Source organism: Heterocephalus glaber, unplaced genomic scaffold, assembly GCF_053883595.1.
Source record: "Heterocephalus glaber isolate CG9 unplaced genomic scaffold, H.glaber_assembly_v1.0 deba00001463, whole genome shotgun sequence".
NCBI lineage: Eukaryota > Metazoa > Chordata > Mammalia > Rodentia > Bathyergidae > Heterocephalus > Heterocephalus glaber.
Genome location: NW_028258310.1, coordinates 12,654,159 through 12,679,193, shown reverse-complemented (window position 1 = coordinate 12,679,193; position 25,035 = coordinate 12,654,159). Strand labels below are relative to the sequence as shown.

The 25,035-nt window shown below is 37.8% G+C and overlaps 1 protein-coding gene and 1 non-coding gene across 5 annotated transcripts in view; both read right to left on the bottom strand.

Annotated features, from left to right (window-relative positions):
* The window catches only part of Jakmip2 (janus kinase and microtubule interacting protein 2), a 197,678-nt gene that overhangs the window by 74,804 nt on the left and 97,839 nt on the right, over positions 1 to 25,035 (bottom strand). For all 4 annotated transcript variants that reach the window (XM_013075748.3, XM_013075749.3, XM_004854361.3 and 1 more), the window contains exon 2: positions 350 to 622. In XM_013075748.3, the coding sequence (XP_012931202.1) occupies positions 350 to 478 (129 nt within the window). In that variant the 5' untranslated portion in view covers positions 479 to 622. The remainder of the gene's footprint in view (positions 1 to 349; positions 623 to 25,035) is intronic.
* LOC147826674 (U6 spliceosomal RNA) lies at positions 6,477 to 6,582 on the bottom strand. The gene has a single exon (XR_015438883.1). It is a non-coding gene; the product is annotated as a U6 spliceosomal RNA (small nuclear RNA).

Sequence of the window (25,035 nt, the reverse complement as noted above, 5' to 3'; positions counted from 1 at the left end):
AGTGACACGATGTGATATGTTGTGATGCATCCTTGAAGGACTGCTCTGAATGCTATAGGAGGGACAGTCGACAAGAGGAAGAGTGGCCTTGTCCGAGGTTGTCCCTCTATGGAGTGTTGGGAGATAATGGTGATCGAGTTGTTGTCTCTATTTTTTAATCTAATTTGCTAGACCAGACTTCCTAAGGAGGCTGGGGTCTGCTTAGTGCGCAGACTTATCTCCCTTTCTGGGTGTGGGGTGCTCCAGCCGAGTACAAGAGAATCTCTGTGTGTACGGGGGTTGCTGGGAGGGGACACAGTCAGGGCTGCTCACAAGGCCATGGCTGCAGGGTGGGGGGGCGCTCACTCACCTTGGACTTCTCCTGGTGCAGCTCTATCTGAATGTCTGTGAGCTTGGTCCTGAGGTCTTCGTTGGCAGCTTGAAGGGCAACAATGAGTGTCTCGGGCTTCTCGCCCTTATTTCGTCCTTTCTTGGACATTGTTTCTTTCTAAATGGAGTCTGTTGTTTTGTAATCCTTTCAAATGGGTGCTGCCATGTTACTGGTTCTTATCCTGGAGTGCGATGTTTCAGCATCTACTGCATGGTGCTGCGTGGTAAGGTCTCCTCAGCTGCTCTAGAAGCCCTGAGAAGAGGCAGAGACAGCAGTGACTATTGGGCAAAGAGGGCAGCCTGTCCACTCTCAGCATGTGCGGCCTGCAGGTGCCTCCTCTGAGGCTCTCCTGTCTCCAGTGTCTCCTCTACACTTGGTACCAAATTTACAACCAGTTGTTTTTTTTTCAAAAGCTTAGTCTGATCCTGTCAACACCCTGCTTGAAATTTAAAATCCTTCACCTGTACATCTACCTCTCACATCGTAGAATCTCTTTTTGCTTGAACCTGCCCACTTTTCATTCCTTACTTCTTCCATGAGGCTTACTGATACTGTGACCATAAGAAACACACTTGTTAAAATGTCTCCCATGTGGAACCTCCTAATGACCAGAGCTCCAACTCTAAGTAAACCCAGTGTTTGTAGACAAGATTATGCAGTGGGGATTACCCATAAGTGGAATCCTGGGTTAACTGAGTTACTCATATAGCCCTTCAGTTAAAATTATTAGAGTTCCTTCCATATGCTTTGCTAGTGTAGTGTGTTTAAATTTTTTCATTCAGAATCTCAAGGCAGAAAAACAAATCCCAGCTTCTCTCCTTCTTAACCTCTCTGTATCATCCCCATCACCATCATCTTTCAGATAAGTGTTTTTTAAAAATGCACACTAATAATTGTCCTAGAAGTACAGGCAAGGACTTTTGTTTCTTCCTGAGATGAATAAGGAAGCTCCACCCCGATCCCCATCCCGAGGAGGGGGGAGTTGGCTTGGCACCTGAGTAGTCAGGATGTTAACAGACAGAGAAACAGATAAAGCAACACGGGCAAAGAAAATGTCAGGTATTGAGACACAACAGAGCAGTCATAACGACTATTTTTTGAGGGGAAAATGCAGCTTGTTAATCACCACCCCCCAGATAAGGCTGGTGGGCACTAATGTTGGAAAGGTTTCCTGGAAATGATAGTTGAGGACAGACCTAGAATTTCAAGCTTAGAATTTTGTAGTGGCGAATGTGATGAAGTTCCTGGTAGGTGGGTGTCCTAATAGAGCTACAATTTACATGACTATTTTAGTGGCAGAATGGGGGAGAGAATGGTAATAGGGAGGACAGATAGGAGGCTACCAAATTTGTCCAGGTGAAGGATGATGAAGGTGTGCTCAGAACAGAACAAGGAGGTCAGAAAACAGTGGAGACTAAACCATTAACATTAATGGGAAAAGCATGACAAGATACTAGAGAGAGTTTCCCACTCAGCCGTTCAGAAAAGTGGGTGCTTTGTGCACTGAGGTGCTTCCGTCCAGAACAAAGGAGAGCTCCTAGAGATCACCCTTATTTTCCAGCAGCTGCTGCTTTTTAAAGACCCTGGTATTCAGCTCTGAGGACTGTGCTGGGATTTGGGGCTGTGTGCCCTCCCTCACAAGCACCGAGGTGTGCCCTTTGGACTGTGGCCCTGGGGGTGTGAGGGCAGGGAAAGCAAAGGGAAGAGGGAGTGTGGACCTGTTCTCCAGCGCAGTCATGGATCTGTCTGCCACATCCCACCTTGTGCTAGGTGATGGAGTGAGGCAGTTGACTTCCAAGCTTCTTTTGCAAATCTTGCCTACTCATTAAAGTGCAGGGCTGGGAGACCTCGAAGAGGCCATTCAATTTTAATACTGAAATAAGTTCAGCAAGCATTTATTGGACATTTGTGTGACAAACAATGATGGACATTAAAGATAAATAAGATGGTACTTAATCCCAAGTAATACTGGGTAAGAAAATTCACAAAGACATGTCTAACAAACATCTCTTCCTTTGGTTGATCTTTAACTGTCTTGGTTTCGCTGGGATTCTCTGGCTCTTGCCCAGTGACATCATCTATGACCCCCAGTTTTATATACATAGCCTCAAGAATACTCCAAACCCCAGAGTCATAATGTAAATTCCACTATTTATTTGTTAACCAGCTTAAATATCTGATTAGCCTCTCCAACCTGATATAACTAATGCAGAGGTCTGAATTACAAGTTCTCCAAAAGCTTATTTTCCCTGGGTTTTCCCACACCATTAAATGGACACAGTCTTAGAAATTGTCATTTTTTCTACTTTATTTCTTTTCTTCTTTTATTCTATTTACCTTAAATCCTGTCTGTTTTGCCTGTAAAATAAGGTTTTTGTTTTAGCTAACTTCTTTCCAGCCCTTAACATGCTGTTGGAACACAGAGGAAAAAGAGCTTAGGAAAAGCTTCATAGTTGCTCATCATCCCTTCTGAGTTGTGCATCTTCTTGAATGAAGAATGGGCTTTTTTAAATGGACATGTCGAGCACATGGGAAAGAGCTTGAGCAAAAACCCGCTGCCACAGATTTGCCTGGTGTATTTAGAAAAGGCTATAAACAGAGAGAAGACAGACAAGAGTCTTGCATGATAGGCTGGGGAATTTGCACTTGGTTATATAGAAATGAAGAAACATGGAAGCATTCAAATGTAAGTATAATAATAATATTTATCATCATAGAACAGACAGTGACAGACTGATTACCATGCATCTGTCATTGGACTAAGTATTTAACATAATGCTCTCATTTAATCTTCTCAAAAACCGAGGAAAAATCATTCAGACAAGCTAAAGCAACATGCCCAAGTTGGCCAAGTTGGTAGGCAATGAGGGTCAGACTGAAATCCAAGCAGTTTGGGACCCAAGCTCTTATCCCTTGGGCTGCACCATGTCATACTGCAGTTGAGAAAGGTAAGTTTGCCTGCATTATTGAAGATAAGTTAGTAAGGGGGAAGGGAATGTTGGAAGAAATCAGCTAGACTTTCCCAGTGGTCCATGTGAGAGACAACACAGCTGTAGAGATGAGACAGGAGCCAGCAACTTTGATAGGTGGAGACATTGATGGAATCATGTCTTATTTTTACTGGTTTGAACATTCTTCTGTCCCATTAGAGAGAATGAGTAAATGGGTGCCAACTCATTGGAATTGCTTGCAGCCAAAATCTGCAAAGCAATAATACAACAGACACAGCTTGCATTTTAATTTATAAACTTTTCTGAATAAGGTAATATTATATGGCTGATTTCATGTATTTCTTTGGTTTGGGAAGTACCATATACTCAATCCCATGAAGGCTAAGGAAAGGAGAAGGTGAAAAAATTAGGTATATATTTAGGAGAGGAAAAGCAGTTTAAGAAATTAGTATAGAATCAGCTTACTGATGCTTCAAGGTAGAAACTCCATAACTAAGGTCCTGTTCACCCTTTGATGGTGGAGAACTTTCCAGAGTCTTCTCCAGTTGTTGTGGGTGCCTAGCTGTTTCATGATTCTCACTTTCTAATTTTACCACAACCTTTTTGTCTTAATGTATTGCCTTTCTTTCCTTTATATTGGACAGCTGTTTGAGATAAAATTCATATACAATGAAATTCACACTTTTCAAAGTATAGAGTCCAGTGGTTTTTATATATTCATAAGGTTGTATAACCAGTACCACAATTAATTTTAGAACATTTCCAACACCTCGGAAAGAAAACTCCTCTTAGTGGTTATTTCCTAATCTTCACCAAACTCTCCCAGCCCTAGGCTAATGTTAATCCATGTATTGTCATTATGGATTGCCTATTCTGGTTATTTTGTATAAACAGTCATACAATATTTTTTAGTGACAAGCCACTTTGGTTTTAGCATAATGTTTTCAAGATTCATCTATATAGTTGCATGTATCAGTACTTCACTTCTTTTTATTGTTGAATATTTCACTGCATGAATAAACTGCGTCTGGCTTCTATACTCATCATCTGATGTGCATTTGTTCTGTCTTTGCAGAAGTGGCTTAAGGTCAGGCTGCTATAGAAGCTGCCTGCCCTGTGTGAAGGGGGACATCACTCCTCCAGGGAGTGTGCCGCACAAGGGCACAAAGGAGAGTGCTTGAAGGACTCATTGCACACACACTGTGTGTTTCCAGAGTCCTTGTCAATGAAGACATCCAATGTAGCATATTATCTGGAGGAGGGATAGAAGCCTTGCTCATCTAAGGACTGATCCCTGTGGGAGCTTTATAACATAAAATCACTTGAAAGAATTTTAGCTGAGCCCTCAGTTTTCTTCTCCCAGCTGTATGGTCAGGCAGCGAAAAACCCCAGACACATGGAGAGGTATCCAAGATGGGAATTTTACCCTGTCCTTCTGGCTCCATCCTAGTCTTCATCAGGTACCTCCTATAGACACATAGACTAAATTTCTTTGTTATTACATCTCTGATAAAGATATTTGAGAATTTAGAGACAGCCTCTTGAAATTTTTGCATTTAAAAATGAGGAGTTTTTGTTTCAGAGAAAATATTGCAAGAATAGATTATTAGTGGAACAATTACAGACATTTATTGAGGAAATACAGAATAGTGCTTTAGAGTAGACCTCTCTGAATCTTTATACCACAATCTGCTGGAGTGTTTTAGAGACCTGGAGCTCCACCTCTGAAGGCTCTGATGTACTTCAGGTGATTATGATTCACAGCTGACCTTGACGACTTCAAGGTAACAGTACACGCTAACAGACCTGAACTTCAATCCTACCTCTGCATTAAATAGCCATGCAGTGCGGAAGGAGCCATTTAATTATCTAGGTCTCAGTGTTTCTTACCATCAAAATGCAATGAGAGGGACAGGGTTATATATGGCAGGGGTCTGTTTGACAATTAATGGATGTAAGTTATGCTCTTACTTAGTGCACGATACATGATAACTGATGACTGGGTCCTTTCCACCTGTGCCATTAGCCAAGGTGGAAGAAATGAACTAGTTTATAAGTGCAGCCCTCAAGATACTTAAATTGGGTGAAAGTTTTAGAGGATGTGTGAAAATAATAATAACTTCCTGAGTGTGGTGCATATGCCTATAATCTCAGCACTCAGGAAACTGAGGCAGGAGGATCACAAGGAGTTTGAGACCAGCCTAGGCTACATAGTGACTTCAAGGACAGCATGGACTATATAACTAGGCCCTATCTCAAAAATAAATACATAAATAAATAACAATTTGAGTTCCAGGCTTATTGGATGTCTCATATATATTAAGAAGCCTTTCTTATCTTTGATTCTCTTCGGATTTACTTAGGGACTGGAAAAAACTCTTCAGTGAGAAAAACTACCAAGAGAGGGGAGTGAGATGGTCATGATCCAATCAGTGAGGCCTTTCTCCCTCACCAAGGTTTCTTTTTGAATATAACTTCTGGAGCTCACAAGGATGCACTTTTGAAATCATCCTGAGGTCACCTACTCCCATGGTTAGCCCTTTCATATCTTCCAAGGTATAGGGAAACCTTGGAATCTATTATTTATAATGAAATTTCCAGGTTTACAAATTTCCATTCAGGATTCTTATTCTTTTTCAATTTGACAAAACTGTATAGATTTATGCTGTATAACATGTTTTGAAATGTATATGTACCACGGAATGGCTAAATGAAGCTAATGAAGCTACTTCCTTACAGTGCCAAATCAAAACACTGTAGTTTTTAGCAGAACAAGTTATTTTATACAAATGAATGTCTTTAGAACCATACAAGTCACCTTGTCACCATGAGTTCCCTCTTGCACACTGTTCTAGTTTACAGCAGCAAGGTAATTGTGTGTTGTACCACAATTTCTTTATTCATTTACCAGAGACGAACACTTACGTTGTTTCCATATCTGTTTTTTGTGAATAATAGTATTATTCTTGTTTAGTGACACACATTTCAATAACAAAGTCAAGAAATTAGAAAAATATAGTGAGTCATTTATAAATATTTAAATATGATGAATCTATGTCATCGATCTTAGGTTATAAATTTAGTTGCACAGTCTGTTCAGGAAAGTAAAAAAAATCCCAGAATTCCTAATGTTTTGATGTTGAACTGCATTTGTTAAAAATATGGAATGATTCATGAATTTGTGTGTCATCTTTGTACAGGAGCCATGACTATCTCTATGTACAGTTCCAGTCTTAGCACACGTGCTGCCTAAATGAGTACCAGCTACATTTTACCCCACAATTGTTTTGTCAGAAATGTGGCCACATATTTGTTCAAGAAACGTGCCACTATTTACTGAGGATGGACTTTTTTTGTGGATGGTAAAAAGTATCATTCCTACCCTTTAGTGGCTTCCAGCCTATTAGAAGAGACAAGCGTCTCCAAAGAGAAAACAAATTCTAGAAAGAAATGAACAGTGACAGTTGAGGGAGTGTCCTGGAGTGGATTGAGAAGGCATGAAAACTTTGGAAAAACTGACGTGTGAGCTGACCCTGAAAAACACTACCTCTTTTTCTGAGCCACACACAATGCTAAGCGCCAACTCTTCGAGGTTTTCCAATTCAGCCTTTCTGATGTTCACTTTTACTATTTTTTAAATAGGGAAATTGGGGACCAGAGAAATTAAGTAACTTGGAAAGTATTACACAGTAATAAAATGGCAGAGCTACAATTCCAATGCACATCTATCAGTTTCTGAAGCTTCTTCACTACAATAAACTTTCTTAAAGAGACAGCACGATTCATATCTGGATGCCAGTAGGCTACAGAAATGGAGCAGGATGGAAGCATCAGCTGGGGGCTTTGAGAAATTATACAGTCAAAAGTGGTGGTCAAGAGCCTGAAATGTGAAATCAGAAAGACTGACTTTGAGTTAAATTTCCTAGCTGTACATTCTGGAGAAGTTACTTAAACTCTCTAAACTTCTGTTCCCTCCCTATAAAATGAGGAGATGTATGTATTTCCACTACCAAGCTCTTTTAAGGATAAGTGAGTTAGTGTGTAAAATGATTAACAAATTATTATTATTATTGTCATAGATTTCCAACAATATGACCATCCCTTAAAAACCAGTGAAACACAAAGGGTAGAGGAAACACGTGTCACCCTTTGTGTTAAAAAGACAGGGCAAAAAAGGCACAGAGATCTTGGAAAAGCAAAAGAAATTTATGCTTTTGCTTCTGGGGAAAGGAGACCTGTGTTGACTGCATTGGTATTCCCAGGGGTCTTGGCTTTGTAGCTGGTTCTGCCCGCAGCTATAAGCTGAATAAAGTCTTATTAATCTCAGAATTTCCAATAAAGCTGTTGTCACTGAGTTATGATATGAAAGCAACTGTTATATAAAGTAGCTGAAGTTCACATTCAGAAAGCGAAACGTTTCAACAGTTTCCCATAATTAATATTTGGGAAGTTTGACTAAGCCTTCCTTCTTTTCCACAGAGGATGCTTTTGAGTGAGATGCTGTTGGTGTTTGAAATGTGTGAATTAAACCTGTGTACTTTATGCCTGGTAACCTGCAGGGGCACGCTATCACCCTTAAGACCTTCTCTATGAAAGAAAAATGTCTCCTGTATATTCATGAACTTTACACAGAAATTTTATAGAAAGGTGAGTGGCTGCTGTTTAAGCCAGACTAACCCTGAATTTCTAGTATTCTCTTTATAAAGGGTAGGTGGTGGTGTGGCTACAGGGTCAAAGGCTTTTAACCATTACATCTCTGCTAGCAGAAAATAATCTGAAATGTTGACATTCAACATGGTAGTGATTGTGTGTCTTCAGGATTGTTAGATGCAAGCTTGTATGTCTCCTTTATGTTTGTTTCTCTCTCTCCTATTCTTCCACCAGATTACCCTCTTTTTACACAATAATAGCAATTATTATTATTACAAATTATTTAATGTTAACCTATTAAGTTTTTCACATGAAAAGAGTGTTATATAAAGATGACCAAAAAAATAAAAATTTATTATTCCTGATGTATTGTTTTTTAGGTCCCAGGTTTAAAACCTCATATGCTTCATAGTATAGAGTTGGAAAGAGCTCTCAATACACATACAAGAGATATGGAGCATTGTGTGTGGCTCCTTTAAAAGGGAATGTCAGGCAGGCTTTGGAGAAATGATATCTAGGTGAGATCCACAGCCGGTGATATTCATCCAGAAATGACCTACTACTCAAACCCTTGATTTTGCTCACTTCCCTCTTTCTTCCTCAGCTCCCTGGTCAAATCCCTTCTACTCATCTTTTAAATCCAGAGCAAGGGTTATTTCATATCATTTCCTTCATACATTTCTACCATACCCTGGGCAGACTAAATTGTTCCCTAATCTGGATTTCCATTTTCAGTTGGAAGATACTTCTTTACCACATTCACCACTCATTCATTAATATGTTCACTCATTAATTCATAAGTAGTGTAGAAGCACCTGACACAAGGCATGTCTGGGCTGAGCAAGAGAGACAGCACTTCTGCCCTTCCTAAAGAGGGGGTCAGCAATTCAACACCTCATGTCATCTGCACAGATGAGAGAATTTGGGAAGCATAAACATCTTGATGGGTCAGGAAAGAGTCCTTGGAACAGTGATATGTAACAAAGATCTGTAGGGTAAGAAGGAATCAGCCAGCAAATGATGAGGGTAGTAAAGAATATTGTAGGCTGAAGAAGAATTGACTATGAATGTTTACAGGTTAAAAAAAAAAAAGATGATCTGGAAAAAGAGTTTAATGAGTGAATGGAAAAACAGCAAGAGATGAACTTGGAGAAGTGAGCAGTAGCCAGACAGTAGAGGACAGGCTAAATGATGTTAAGAATATGGATCTCATCCACATGTGTGTCACTAGAGGGTTTTATACAGAAGAGTGGCTTGATGAAATTTTGATTAGCAGTGATCTTCTGGCAATAGAAGATGAGTAGACTAAAACAAGGGTCAAACCCAGATGTAGAAAGAACAGTTAGGAGAATGAGGCTATAATCTGTGCATATCATAGTTACTCTGTAGGTGACTGAGTCCCACTTAAGACATACAAGCTTAAATATCACATAGTTTATTTTATATGAGAAACCCAAAACATAAGTAAAGAGCAAAATGAAAGATAGATTTTTTTTTTTGCAAAATGAAAAAGGACCAAGAGATGGACTAAGGGAGGAGAGAAGAGAGGGAAGGGGGTGAAAAAAAGAATTAAGACATGTTATTTACATGTACCAACTTCTCATGAGGAATATAATCAGTATGTATTGCAAACATGTAGTAATAAAAAATAAAAACTGAAAAAAATCTAAGATTTTCTAGGAAAAAAAAAGAGTAAAATAGTGTCTTACTCATCTTTGTCAATAGTTATAGTACATGTCAGCAATGACTACCAAACAGTTGTTTAATTAATGTCGATCCTAATTCAAGGAAAACTCTGAGACTGAAGAACATATTTCACAATTTCTTCAAATATTATTATAATAAAGTTTATTGTGGGAAATTACTTTTACTTTGTTGTAATCCTTAAATACATGTTTTGATTTTAGGTGAAAGCTGAAGTATGATGCAAGAGTTAATTAAATAATAAAATTAAATGAACTTCTGAAGTCATATACTAAGATTCTTTAATTCTTTCTGCTGTCCATCACAGTCCAAAGTTTAATTTCACTCCATGGCACTAAGTCATCTTGCATTGCTATCTTTTTTCTGAATTTAGAAGGCTTTCGCAAGGATGAATTTACCACAGTTAAATCTCTCAGTACCATATATTCTTACTGCATTGACTTTTCTCTCTTGCTTCAAAGTATCTTACAGCTGTTGTGGAATGATGAAAATAAACTTCATTGAATGTGAGGGAGAAATCTCAAGCAAAGCAGAAAACAATTATGTGTTCAAGGTCACATGGAGCAAGGGACACACATCAGAGTACTGTCGAAAAGCGGGATCTGGCTACATGAAAAGCTAGTATTTCAGTTAAAGAAAAACACCCAAATTTTTGAAGGGAGAGATTTCAAACAATTATATTTGTAACTGACAGCACGTTTTTCTATTTTAAGTCTAAGTGACATATACATAGCCTTTTCTGTTGTTTCCTAGGTAACTATTTTCAAAGAACTTGCATTAAAAATTATCACAAAGGCTCTTTTGCAAGTGTCAAATGTGAGAAGAAATTTCTATACATAGGAGGTGCATAATAAGTGTCTACTGTTTTTTAAAAAGTCAGAATTTTTAAATACAAAGATTTTATTAATATTACTTAGATGAAAACACAGTTTGGATAAAATAGCTTTTAGATATACTATATAATTTTACTACAAAATTACATTTAATTTTCAATACTTAATCTAAGAGTGATTATCAATATTTCTTCTATGTTATAGAATAATATACTAATAAATTACAGAGCACTGTAGATCATTTTTAAAAATACTTGGGATTCTGTATTGAATTGTATCCCAAAGTTCAATGTTTAACTGCATTTTTATCCAATTGATGAAACCTTGCAAGCAAAATTGTGAGATTTACTAATAGAAGGTAGTCAACTTAGCCCACTGCCCCTTACTTCATTGGAAAACTGTTTCAACAATCAGATCAACAACTATTACTTTAATCATAATTATGTGCAATCATTGTTATCTTTGAATTTAATGCAATGTATATGTACCAAATGAACTTGTTTATGTAAATGCCAAAGGAGAGGACACACACATAAACACACACACACACACACACGAGACTGAATCACAAGGCCAAGACTGTGTCCATTTGTCTCCTGTCTCCTTGTTGAATACCAGTACTTAGTACAGAGCTGAGCACAAATTATATTCTGAATATAGAGGAGGGATAAACAACAGGCAGGAAGTTATGATAAGGAGACTATGAATATGAGAAATAAATTGTAGTTCATTATGTTTGGTATGGAAGGTTCATTCTAGGGCATCAGCAGGTGTGCGATTAGGAGAATAAGTGGAGGTAATGATGCATGTCTTGACTGCCTTGATACTGAATTTGCATTTTGTTTAATCATTACTAGGAATCTGATAAACCTTTGAAAGAGAAGAGGCAAATTTCAGTTTGCTTTTTAAGGAAAATTATTCTTGAAGTTACGTGTAGGGCAGAATGTAACAGAAAGAAACTAGATGAGGTAAGAATCTATTGCCAATGTTCACATATAAAAGGTGACATTTGGACTAGGATGGAAGGGGAAGAAGTGCTTTTCTCTTCCCTAAGCTAAAAGAACTTTGACCCACTGCACCGTCATCATTTTCTTCATTATGATCCAACATCTTTGTGAAGCACTTATTACATGCTGAGCATTGGATAGTGCAGTAATTTACGTGCGTCCTCCCATTTTGCACTTAAAACAAGACTTTGTAGTTTAGATATATGCAGTTATTATTTTCCATTTAGAGATGACAGAATCAAGTTGCCAGGAGGTGATTCCTTTACTGAAAGTCACACAACTAGATCAATGGTGTAATCAGACGTGTCTGGGCTTGAAGTTGCTTAATGTTTTTCTCTAGCTGGTCTATAATGTAGGAAATGACGATATAACGCTCAGATTGTTGGGAAGCAGTGAGATAGTGAAGAAAAGGTTGAAGACAACCTTGTGCATGGGATATTGGAAGTATGTGGGTAGTGGCAATAACTCAGTAACATAAAAGTAGTCATTGATGTGCTTAGAAATGACATGAACTAACATTTGAAGGGTACTTAACATAAACCAGGCACTGTACAAAATAATGCATATTCATTTTCTCATTTAATCCACATTATAAGTACTGTAGTCAAGGAAAAAGATCAAAGAAGAAATATGGATTGTACAAAATTATGTAGATGGTAAACAGCAAAGTCAGAATATTACATGGACAGCCTTACTCCAGAACCTATAAATCCAACTATACCAGAAATGCTGACCAGAAATATTCCTGTTTTTAGAGAAATCACATTTGAGGAACAGCAGTATTTTCTTTTTATTTGATTCTCCTACCTATTAGAATTTTGTTTGACATCTTATTTGAAATCAATTTCCAAGCAGTGTATGGAAATAAATTTCAACATAATATAACTTAGGGCATTTAAAGGGAAATAGTACATGTACATACATATATAAAGACAGGAGTTTAAACAGCAGTAGCTTTTTCAAATAGCAATGAGGCTTTTTTCCCCATTCTGAAGATTTTTATGATAATTGCATTACTTCTGTAATCTGAACAAAATAATGTTTCTGGAAGGAAAAAGCAAGACACAGATGAATTAAGAGAAAAGTGGAGCAAAAAGCAAACGAGGCTGGGTGACTGGCTGAAGTCAAGAGTAAGGGTGGAATACCTGGAATTAGTGCAAGCATGGAGACATTGTTCCTAAACCTTTCTGTGGAAGAGAGAACTGGTTATTGCAACAGCAGGTCACAGAGCAATGATTCTTTGGCAGACCCGACTTAATTGGAATCAACTGGGCCGGAACAAAACTCAGAGGGTATGCAAGCTCCTTCTAATGCACAACACAGCCATGAAGTCAACTAGGTTGGAGAATGAATAGGTGATTTTTTGAAATCACTGGAGGCATTATTTTCTGTCAAACCTGCCTTTTTAAGAAAACTCCCTGCTTGCCAGCCTCCTCGCATACATAACTCACGAGCTCAAAGGTATAGGTCACTCAGGGAAATAAACTGCACTTCCTACAATACTCACTGTTCCCTTCAGTATCTCTGTTTGATTTGGCTGTAGAGTGGCAGAGCTTTCCTGGGGCCTGTTCACCACTTTATACCCAGAGTGTAGCCTACTGCCTCACAGTCAGTACTCAAAAATAAAATGTTTGCTGAAAAATATACATGAATGAAGCCAAAAATGAAATTGTCATTGGTAAGAATAATGAATTTCTTATGCACACAAATTCTTTTATTTATTTTTATTAAATTCTTTTATTGGTACATTGTAGGTATACAACACAATTACATTTCTCATTGGGAATTGTACCTTTACATAATGCATCTTGGTTCTCATTTTTTCCCCATTCCTAGCCCTCCCTTCATGCCCTCCACCCTTCCCTATTTACAAAGACTTTATTTCCATTTTTTTCATTTCTCATCATTTTTCCTTTCCCTTCTTTCCTTTCCCCTGCCCCTCCCACTACCCCTACCCCTTTGGACCTTTTCTTCCTATTTTACATTATCAATTATTCATTCTAATCATTGGTACATTTTAGGTATACAATATAATGATATTTGTCATTGGAAATTTGCACCTTTACATAGTCTCTCTTGGTTCTTGTTTTTCACCCTTTCCCAGCCCTCCCTTCAACCACTCCAGTCCTCCCTATTTACAAAGATTTTGTTCCTATTTTTCCATTTTCTCATATTAATTCCATTCCCTTCTTTCCTTTCCCCTGCCCCTCCCACTACCCCTACCCCTTTGGACCTTTTCTTCCTATTTTACATTATCAATTATTCATTCTAATCATTGGTACATTTTAGGTATACAATATAATGATATTCGTCATTGGAAATTTGCACCTTTACATAGTCTCTCTTGGTTCTTATTTTTCACCCTTTCCCAGCCCTCCCTTCAACCACTCCAGTCCTCCCTATTTACAAAGATTTTGTTCCTATTTTTCCATTTTCTCATATTAATTCCATTCCCTTCTTTCCTTTCCCCTACCCCTCCCACTTCCTTCCCCTTTGCCCCTTTTCTTCCTATTTCACATGACCTATTATACATTTAGTCCTTATTTACACTTTCACTTTCTCACACCAGAGAAACTATTCAGTATTTATACATGTGTGTCCTATTTATTTCACTTAAGAGTATCGCCTCCATGTGCATCCACTTAGCTATAAATGTCTCTAATTTCTCATTTTTTATGGCTGAGTAGTACTCCATTTTATAAAAAAAACCACATTTTCTTTATCCAGTCTCCAGTTGATGGGCATTTGGGCTGTTTCCAAGTTTTAGCTATTACAAACTGTGCTGCTATGAACATGGGTGCACATATATCACTGTGGTATGATTCTTTTAATTCTTTGGGGAAGATCCCCAGCAGGGGAATAGCAGGGTCAAATGGGACTTCCAGTCCTAGTTCTTTGAGGTATCTCCATACTGATTCCCACAGTGCTTGCACCAGACTACACTCCCACCAGCAGTGGAGCAGGGTTCCTCTTTCCCCACAGCCCTGCCAGCATTTGTTATTGGTTGATTTCATGATAGCAGCCATTCTTTCTGGAGTGAGGTGGAATCTCAGCGTTGTTTTCATTTGCATCTCTCGAATGACCAGTGATGTTGAACATTTTATCATGTATTTATTTGTTATTTCTACTTCTTTGTCTGAGAAATGTCTGTTCATTTCAGATGCCCATTTTTGGATTGGGTGTTTAAGCTTGGGAAGTCTGATCTTTTTAAGTTCTTTATAGATTCGAGATAGTAGACCTTTGTCTGAGGAAGAGCAGGTGAAGATTTTTTCCCACATTGTGGGTTGTCTCTTCACACTGCTGGTGGTTTCTCTTTCTGTGCAGAAGCCTTTTAAAAAGAAGAGATCCCACTTGTTGATTGTTTGTGCTAGTTCACGGGCAACTGAGGTTTTGTTCATAAAATCTTTTCCTACACCAATGTCTTCAAGGGTTCCACCTAACCTCTGTTCCAACTGGTTCAGAGTTTCTATTTTAATATTTAGAACTTTAATCCATTTTGATTTTAGTTTAGTGCATGGTGAGAGATATAGGTCTACTTTTAATCTTTGGCAAGTTGAAGCTCAATTTTTTCCAGCACCATTTATTAAAGAGGCTATCTTTCCTCCAGTGAGGGTGTTTGGCTCCTTTATCAAAGATGAGATGGCTGAGTGTGTCTGTTGTTGTTTTTGCATCTTCTAATCTGTTCCAGTGTTCCTCAGGTCTGTTTCTTTTCCAGTACCATGGAAGTGTGTTGTTCAATTTCCATGTGTTTATGAAAATTTTTGAGTTTCTTTTGCTATGGATCTCCAATTTCATCACACTATGGTCTGATAATATACAGGGGATAACTTCAATTCCTTTTCACTTACTTAAACATGTTCTATGTGTGAGTATGTGGTCTATTTTGGAGAATGACCCATGTGCAGCTGAGAAGAATGTGTATTCTGATTTTGTGGGGTGGAAGACTCTGCAAACATCTGTTAAGTTCATTTGTTCAAGAGTTCGATTGAGTTCTAGTATTTCATTACTTATTTTTAGTGTAGTTGATCTATCTATTTGTGACAGTGGGGTGTTGAGGTCCCCCACTACAATTGTATTAGTGCATACATGACATTTTATGTCCGTTAGTATTTGTTTTATATAGTTGGGTGCACTAGTATTTGGTGCATAGATATTTATGATTGTCATCTCTTCCTCTTGGATTCTTCCCTTTACAAGGATGTAGTGTCCTTCTTCATCTCTCTTAATCAGTGTTGGTTTGAAATCTACTGGATCTGCCAAGAGGATAGCTACTCCTGTTTTTTTGGGGGGGTTCCTGTCACATGGAGTATTGTTTTCCACCCTTTAACTTTCAGTGTATGAGTTTCCTTCTGAATTAAGTGTGTTTCTTGTATGCAGCATATTGTTGGATTTTGCTTCTTGACCCATTCTGCCAGTCTATTTCTTTTGATTGGTGAATTGAGACCATTAACATTGATGGTTATAACTGAAACATATTGACTTGACATTGCCATGACTTTTTCTTTTTGTTGGGTTCTCCCCCTTTACATTTAATTTCTTGTCATGCCAGATGGGTTCATTCTGCTTTGCTTCCTGGGGTTGTGATCCTCAATGTCTGTTCCTAGGATATTGTGTAAAATTCTTTGGAGTGCTGGTTTGGTATTCACAACGTTCCTAAGGTGCTCTTTGTCATGAAAGTATCTTATTTCTCCATCAAATTTGAAAGATAGTTTTGCAGGGTACATCAATCTGTATTGGAGGCTGTTTTCTTTTAGGGCTTGGAATATGTCACTCCAAGCTCGGAATATGTCACTCCAAGCTCTTCTTGCTTTGATGGTTTGTGCTGTGATTCTGATGGGCTTTCCTTTGTATGTGATTTGTTTCTTTTCTCTGACTGCTTGGAGAACTTTGTTCTTCTGCTGTGTTTCTGGAATCTTAACAATTACATGCCTATGTGTAGATTTTTTTTGATCAAGGCTATTTGGAGTCCTATATGCCTCACTTATCTGTATGTCAAGTTTTTTCCCCTGCTTGGGAAGTTTTCTGCCATTATTTCTGTGAAGAGATTTTTTATGTCATCTGCACTCTCTCCTGTTTCTTCATTGAGCCCAATCAGTCTTATGTTATTCTTTTTTGCATCATCTAGCAGCTGCTGGATTGATTTCTCATGTTCCCTTATAATTTTGAAGCAGTTTTTCTTTTCCTGGTCACTAATTGCAATCTTATCTTCTATATCTGAAATTCTGTCCTCACATTGGCTCATTCTGCTGTGTAGACTTTCAATGGAGTTTTTCATGTCCTCGAAATTTATTTGCATCTGTTTTATGGATTCCATTTGTTTTTTATGTTGGGATTCCATCATGTTCCTGAGCTCCTCTCTAGATTTATTAATCATGTCTTGCACTAGGGGCACAATTTCTCCTGTTATCTGAGAAATTATTTCTGATTTCATTTTTTCCAGATCCCTTTTTGTTGCCAGTTCAGTGGGTCCAGGTGGTTGAGTGCCAGAGTGTTCCCTCTCATTTCCTTTTGGGATTGCTGTAGGTGATCTGGAAGTCTGGTTTGGAGACTTATTTACATGTTTCCTCATTTCGACTGGGGCAGGTTGCTGTTAGCACCTGCATGGATTACCTCCTCTGAGCTGGGAGAGGTGGGACAGGGGCCGGGAGCAACGGTAGGGATGGTGACCCAAAAACCCTTTCCTGTGGGCTGGGAGCAGTGGGAGGGATGGTGGCTCAGAAGCCCCTACCTCTGATGCCCACATATTCTTAATGTTGGTTCCACAAAATATGGACTATAATAGGAAGGGGTGTGATTCACCATTTTATTAACCAGAGTGTTATTTTATCCATACTAAACTTTACAGAGCACTAATAGTATTTGAGTACTTAGAAAACTAAGCAATACATTTTCAAATATTAGCAATTTGTATCTGAAAAACACATTTTTTTTCTCAGTATTTTCTTTAATTTATTACCTCCTGGCAAAGAAACTTAGAATTACAGTTTCTTATTCCGAACTCTTAAATATTTCTATGGACAGCTTGGTTAGGAAAAACAATATGTCAAAGGCTATAATGTTTTTCCTCCCAATTTCAGGACATTCAAGATTGCAAAATAAGCAATATTGATATTCCAAAGCCCTGGAGTCTTGGCCTATAATATTCTAGACCATAATAGCATTCATAAAGATAATTACTGTACTTCATCTGATTTCTCACCTCATACTGTGACAGATGAATATTATCACTTCCACTGCTAATCATCATTATAATAATCACCATTGACTCCTTACTACTGCTGGTCACCATGCAAAGCTATTTACACGCGTTATCTTTTTAATGATCTGAGGTGAGTACTAAAAGTCATCTAGTCCAGCCCTGTGTGTATGATTTATGAATCCTCTCTGTGACTCTTCCCCCCAGGAAGAGACCAACATGTAAATAATGAACTGTAGGCTGAAGATGTAATGAGTGCCGCACCAGAAACCACACCAGACGCTGCCTATGCTCAGATGAGGTGATGCAGCTCCCTGGGGTGTGCAGCCAGTATTTCCGGCAGAGGGGATGGCCAGGCTGAGTCTTAAAAGAAGAGAGAACATTTTCCATATTGTCCAGGAAATAAGGAAAAATTGAGTAAATATTATATGAGAAGATCTGACAAGAATTATGAATGTATCAAAGACTATCAACTAACTCAAGGTCCGGGGTTCAATCGCCAGCACCAACACATTAAAATATAATTTTATTGAAATCTTTCTAAATATCTAGCACAGTATGTACTACTCTGCATATACTACCTCACCGCAAATTAATGAGGTGGATATGATTTTCCTGTTATTTCAAAGAGAAAATTAAAAGTTTTACATTTGCCCAGCATCACACAGCTTCTATCTCTATGAACTTTTCCCTGATTCAGTGCATGTTTCTTGAGGGCTTCTGATACTCTTGTCAAAACTCAAAATCAGTTCAGCCTGATTCAAAAGTATTTGTGTTTTAACCACCAAAAAGTGCTGTTGTCTCTCCTTAGGTTCAGATAAAGAATTTCTTCCTTTCTCTCCACCCCTCCTTCCCCCATCTCTCCCTTTCTTTCTCCCTTCCCCCATCTCTAATTTATTATTGTCTTTAAAACTCTCAGATGAGGTAATGTAAGTCCAATTCTACACAAATCGAAGTATAAGACCTCTACACATAGTTGTTGTTCAAAGATTTAATACATAGGTGTATATTATTTGTTGTAGTTCTGCTTTGAGTACTGATTGACTCAGCTGCTGAGGGTATTCCATAGATAAAGCTCATTTTTCTGGGCAGTTATAACCTAGCAGTTAATATTGTCCTTATGTGAAATAGGGTAAAGACAATGGAGAACTTTATTTCTATAAAATAATATGCACAAAAGAGCTTTAATGTCTTAAATGATCACATGATATAGATAATTAAATAAAATGAGGTCTGATACCTAAATCTAGGGCTGTGGTTGAAAAACTTTTTATAGCATTGAATTGCTTGTTTTGTACAGAGCCTGAAAAAATACAACAAACAATAGTACATAATGATTGTGACTATTTCTCTCTTATCAATTCAGATGGAGTAACACAGACTTAATAAAGAGAAATACAGTTGAGATTCTGCCCAGAGCAGCAAAGCAAGGATTTAATCCAAAGGTTTTTTTTTTTTTTTTCTTTCTTCAGAGAGAATTCTGTTTATAACTTTAGTATCTCCCTTGCAGGGTCATGTCAAAAGTTACTTAGAATATTGCAGGTAAAAGGATTAGCATGGTATATGTCAAAGAAGTGTTCTGAATTAAAATCAGTTTGTTCAACATATAGGCACTGAATACTTCACAGCTGCCAAACATTGTTCTTATCACAGAATAAACAGCAGTGAACAAATAAAATAAAATAAAATAAATAAAATATGCATAATTGGCTCACTAAATTAACATGTCAGTTAGGAGAGAGATACATAATAAATATGATGCATACATATATTAGCATATATGTATATATTAGCATATTAATATATGTGAGCATACTGAAATGTAATAATGAGGGACTTCTTGATGATCAAATCCATAATCATGTAACATTGTAATAGTAAAAAATTAAACATAGTGCAATATCCACGTAAAGGAGAGCAGTATATAAAGTTGTATATATAGATGTGTATACAGTCTACAAATTACTATTTGACAATTTAAAAGTACAGAGAAGTCAGGCATAGTGCCACATACCTGTAATCCCAGAATTCTGGGAGGCTGAGGCAGGTGAATTGAAAGTTTGAGCCCAGCCAGGGCAACTTAGCAAGTTAGTGAAACCTTGTCTAAATAAATAAGTAAATATGTAAGAAAGTAAATAAATAAAAGGAATAGTGACAAGCTCAGTGCAAAAGCCCTGGGTTCAATTCCTAGTACCACTTAAAAAAAAAGTACATAGATAGATCCATGGGAACCAATCAAGCTATCTGTACTTCAAAACATTATTTAGTCAAAAGAACAAAAAGATAAAGCATAAAGTATATTATTCACATAAAAATACTAAAAAAATTATATATATACATACACACTCACACATATATATGCACAAAAACATTTGGAAAAATATATAGGATAAAGGCTGCACACCATTCAGGGATAAAAAAGTCTTCAGTGCCTCATGTCTCAACCTTACCATGAAATGTAGCTCCAACCCTTCTGCTCTCCCCCCTAGTTAGTCTGTAGCTAATTCCACACAGTTTCCTGGTCACTGCTTCATATGTTTTGTATCACCCTCCATACGATAAGCACCACCTTGACACAACTCCGACGAATCAAAGATTCAGATATGTTTCTGATGATGGGGAAAACCCCAGGGTGGATGGCTCCTCAGTGAGAACAAGATTGTTCCAGTTTCTCTCCTGCCTCTTAAGCCTTCTTGGGGGTTAAGTGTGACTGGAACTTTACCCTGGGCCCCTTTTATCTTCTTCTTCACTTACCACCTTCTTGTCTACTTCCTTCAGTTTTCTCAAGCTCAGTTAATGTCATTAAGCACTCCTGCTAGTGTGTTAGCAGATGCAAAATTTGTATTTTAAAACTCTCTCATCACCCAGAAACACAAGTTTTATTTTAAAAGGGAGTTTAGAAGACACAGACACTGCATGAAATTGTATCTGAAGGAGCACTGCTACCTCTAAACCACCACACATACAATCATTTATTAAATGATTCATATTCATTCTCCCACCTTCTCCACTATGCAGAGTAAATGTTATTGTTATTATTAATCTTCTCACTTCCTCCATGGGACACAGATTGGGAAAAATTATTAATAATTCCCTCTTCCTCACTCAGCTCCTGCTGTCACCATGACATCTAGATGAACCCTATTTGGCTTAAAAAGTTAAGGAGTTTTGTTCTTCTGTATTCCAAGTAAGTTTCTTTATCCTCCTTACAAGTTTATGAAGTACTTGATCATGCCTTGTCTTAGTGCTCACAATTACATTCCAAGGTAGATAAACTCTCCTTACTTTTCAGATGAGAAAACCAGGGCTCAAGATCTTGGCATCACTTTACCAAATTGTCATTAAGCTGGGACTTAACCCAAGTGGTCTCCTTCCAAGCTCTGCGTTCATGCTCTAAAATCTGAGCCTTGGTTCTGAAGGAGAGTTTATCTCAGACTTTGTCTTCTAAGTCCAGCCCAGAAAAGAGAGTGTTGTTCCTATCTGCTCCTGGGCCCATGAGGGTGTTCAGTGTGCGCCAATGGATTGAAGAGCTGGAGTGAGAGTCACTGTTTGGGATGTCCATGGCTTATGAGAGCAAGAGAGGAAATTATCCCTCTGTATGGAATTGGGCAACTATGAGTTAACTGGGTAATTGTGCTCTTTGTAGAATGCACCTGAGTAACCATGACAACTTCTGTAATCTGTCACCAAAGGAGTGTAACCCGACACAGAAAGCCCTGAGAAAACGCTTTGCCAGCCCCCTATGGCTGCTCTGCTTTGTGTAAACCCTGCTTACTATATTCCTAAGGAAACTCCAATAAAAGTAAGCCTTGCAGATGTAAAAAGAGGTATACAAAGAAGAGCAAACTTCTATTTGATGCTCTAGAGACTGACAGGAGTCACTTGCTGAGCCACCAGCTTTAAGAGCCTCTTTTTGCTCCTAACTCCATGTTTGAGTGCCTCTCTGGGAATCCCTTGCATTTTCCTGCTACAAGAGGAGAGTGCGCCAGGGAGATTGTGTGTAGCACCTGGGGGTGCACATCCTTGAGTCTCTGCTTCCTTTGTTTCCTGTGTGTGTGTTTGTCTATGTGTTCTTTAAATCATCAAATAAATGGCTCCTTCTTGCCTTGGGGCCTTCACAGTCCCATCCCCTTTGCAAAGACCTCTTTTTCTTAGCTTCTAATATCTCAGCTCAAATGTAATTGACTCAAGGAAGCTGTTGTGGGTTGAGTTGTGCTCCCAAAAGATATGTTCAGGTCCTAGCTCTCAGCACTTATATATCACCTTATTTGGAAAGAAGGTCTTTGAACATGTAGTTAAATTAAGATTAGGTCACTTAATTCAATGACTCATGTCCTTTTAAGGAGAGGAAAATTTAGACACAAAGACACAGATACTTCCAAGGGACACACAGACACCCAGAGAAGGCCATGAAAAGACAAAGACAGAGATTGCGTACTATTTCTTACAAGTCAAGGAACAAATTCTCAGGAAGAACCAACCTTTCTGGTACCTGTTTCAGACTTTCGGCCTGAAAAGTCTCAGGATTATGAGAGAATAAACTGGTTATTTTAAGGCACCCCGTTCATGGTAATTTGTTACGATAACTCAAGGAAACTAATAAAGAAGTCTTCTTGGATAATCCAGAGCCACTTGTATCTTCAAAGGGATATTTTTATAGCATCAGCTATTTATCATAGCTTGTGACTATATGTTCAGTATTTTAATTAATCTTTATCCCCCACACCCCCACACACAGTAAAACAGAAGCCCTGTGAAAGAAGGCAAGGTGCTGTGGTAGCAATTAGTATTAAAGCAGTGCAGAAATCAATACATACTTTTATTTTTTATTAGTAGTGCATACTTGCAATACACAATGAGTATATTCATTGTGGCGAGTCGATGCATGCTATTTACAGGAAAGGCAGAGTGACTCCGTGAGTAGATAGGTGAGGGACGAGAAGAGAGTACAGTGCCAATAATCTCTCTGTCACTCACTTTTGCTGAGTTAGGTCCAGAACATTTGTCTCTTAAAAAGTTTGTGGGTAATGATAGCATTTATAAAACAGTTCACAATATCAGAGGAAACTGCCAACAGTGACACTGAAGAATAATGCGAAACTGTGAAGTACGAAAATAAATGATTTCTTTCTGTAAGATGGAGAAATTGGAGGCTCTTTGTTCTTTTTATTATTGAAGAGCACAATAGTAATTTGTGCCATCAACTTTATATGCAATCTAAAATTATAGATTTATTTGAAGAGAATAAAATATTGTATTTTTTATATCTTTAGTTATTTATGAAATAATTACGTATTCATTTATTTTAAGATTATGAAAAAAGTGATGTTGTTTTGTGACTAAGGACAAGAGTCAGAAACCAGAGTTAAAGACTTGGTCTAACCAGTTACTAACTCACCTCTGCTACACTTTTACTTTCTGTAAAAAACATACGGGAGTTGTTTGTATGTACTAAACCAATACATACAAATACAGAAAGAAGTAAGTGCCACATTGTGAATCTCAACACATTTTAGCCATTATTATTACTATTAGATGTCTGGCACTTGAGAGAAGATGGTGAGCAGTCAGTGATATAATCTCATCTATGTCATAACCACCAATTATAAGTAATTTTTTTCATCTTTGACCCAGCTATTCCCCTACTGGTTATCTTCCCCAAAGAATTAAAAGAATCATACTACAGCAATATATGTGCACCCATGTTTATAGTGGCACAGTTTGTAATAGCTAACACTTGGAAACAGCCCAAGTGCCCATCAACTGGAAACTGGATAAGGAAGATGTAGTTTTTTTATAAAATGGAGTACTACTCAGCCATAAAGAACGAGAAACTAGAGTCATTTATAGCTAAATGGATGCGTATTGAAGTCATACTCTTAAGTGAAATAAATAGGACACATATGTGTAAATACCGAATAGTATTTCTAGTGTGAGAAATTGAAAGTGTAAATAAGGATGAAAATGATTAAAACGAATAATTGATAATTTGAAATAGGAAAAGATCCAAAGGTGGAGGGGTGGTGGGAGGGGAAGGGGAAAAGGAAGAAAGGAAAGGAAAAATGATGAGAAAGGAAAAAAAATGGAAACAAAGTCTATGTAAATAGGGAAGGGTGGTGGGGGTGAAGGGTGCATAGGTAATGGGGAAAAAAATAAGAACTAAGATATATCATGTTCAGGTATAACCACCCAATGATAAATGTAAATGTATTGTATACCTAAAATGTACCAATTAATATATAAATTTTAAAAAAGAAAAAAAAAGAATTAGAAAATGATGAATAAATTAGACAGATGAGTCATGTGTGGGGTAGGAAATGGGAACTAGATTTTGAAAACATTTCTTTGTAATAAAATAGTGAAAGCTTAATTAATCTTTTTGTTTTGGCAACAGAGTAAGGGGTATGAAATAAAAATGTCAAAAAAAACCCCTCTAGAATTAAAGTTCCTTACTTTCAGTCTTTTAAAGGCATTGATTTATTTTTATGATAATTGTTTATGTTCAAGATTTTGTGCTTTAGTTCTGGTCCTGTCAAGCCAAAATTTGAAAGGATTGTTAAAAACCTAGGTTAACGGAATGGTTTCAATATTCACAATTACAACAATTTTAATTTCTGATCAAACATGTCAGATTTTAGAAAATCAAATTCATTACGTATATCCTTGGCATTTACCAAATACCTTTTTTGGTATTTCTTTAGTACAAGTGCAGACATTTGTTTATTGCAGAAGTTTAAAGTCAATTAATACATTTAAATTGTTAGGATAACCAAGCTAGAGATGTCAAGTACAACCTCTTTTTTCAGGCTAAGATTTAAAGTGTAATTATCTGCTGGAAATCACTGCTGTCTACACTGGAGAATACCTAGTTGGTAAAATTTCTATGAATGTTCTATTTTGGCTAGCGAGAATAAAGCTCATTTTACAGGAGGATGCCGGCAGCGTGATCTCATGTTGGGTGTCTCCCATCTTATCTTCGTAGTTAATTTGGGGGTCATGGTCATATCAGGACAATGAAGATAGAAATAAGACTCCTCAGTGGGCCATCCACTCTGCAAGCAGTCATTATGCCAGGCCTGGACTTCCTGAGCACTAGAGAGGCTCCACAGGAAAGTGAGCCCTGCCATCAAGATTCCTACAGATCCTGTAATTGTCTGGCAGAATTGACAGGCTATGCTTGTCAAAGCTGCTGTTTGTTATTCTTCCTTCCTGGCTTCCTCCTCCCTCCTGCCTCCTGGCTGACAATTTCCATCTGCAGCCTCCACAGTTGATATGTAATTTGGCCTCTCCGGTCTCCCTGGTTGGTCTCCCTGAACGTGCCTGC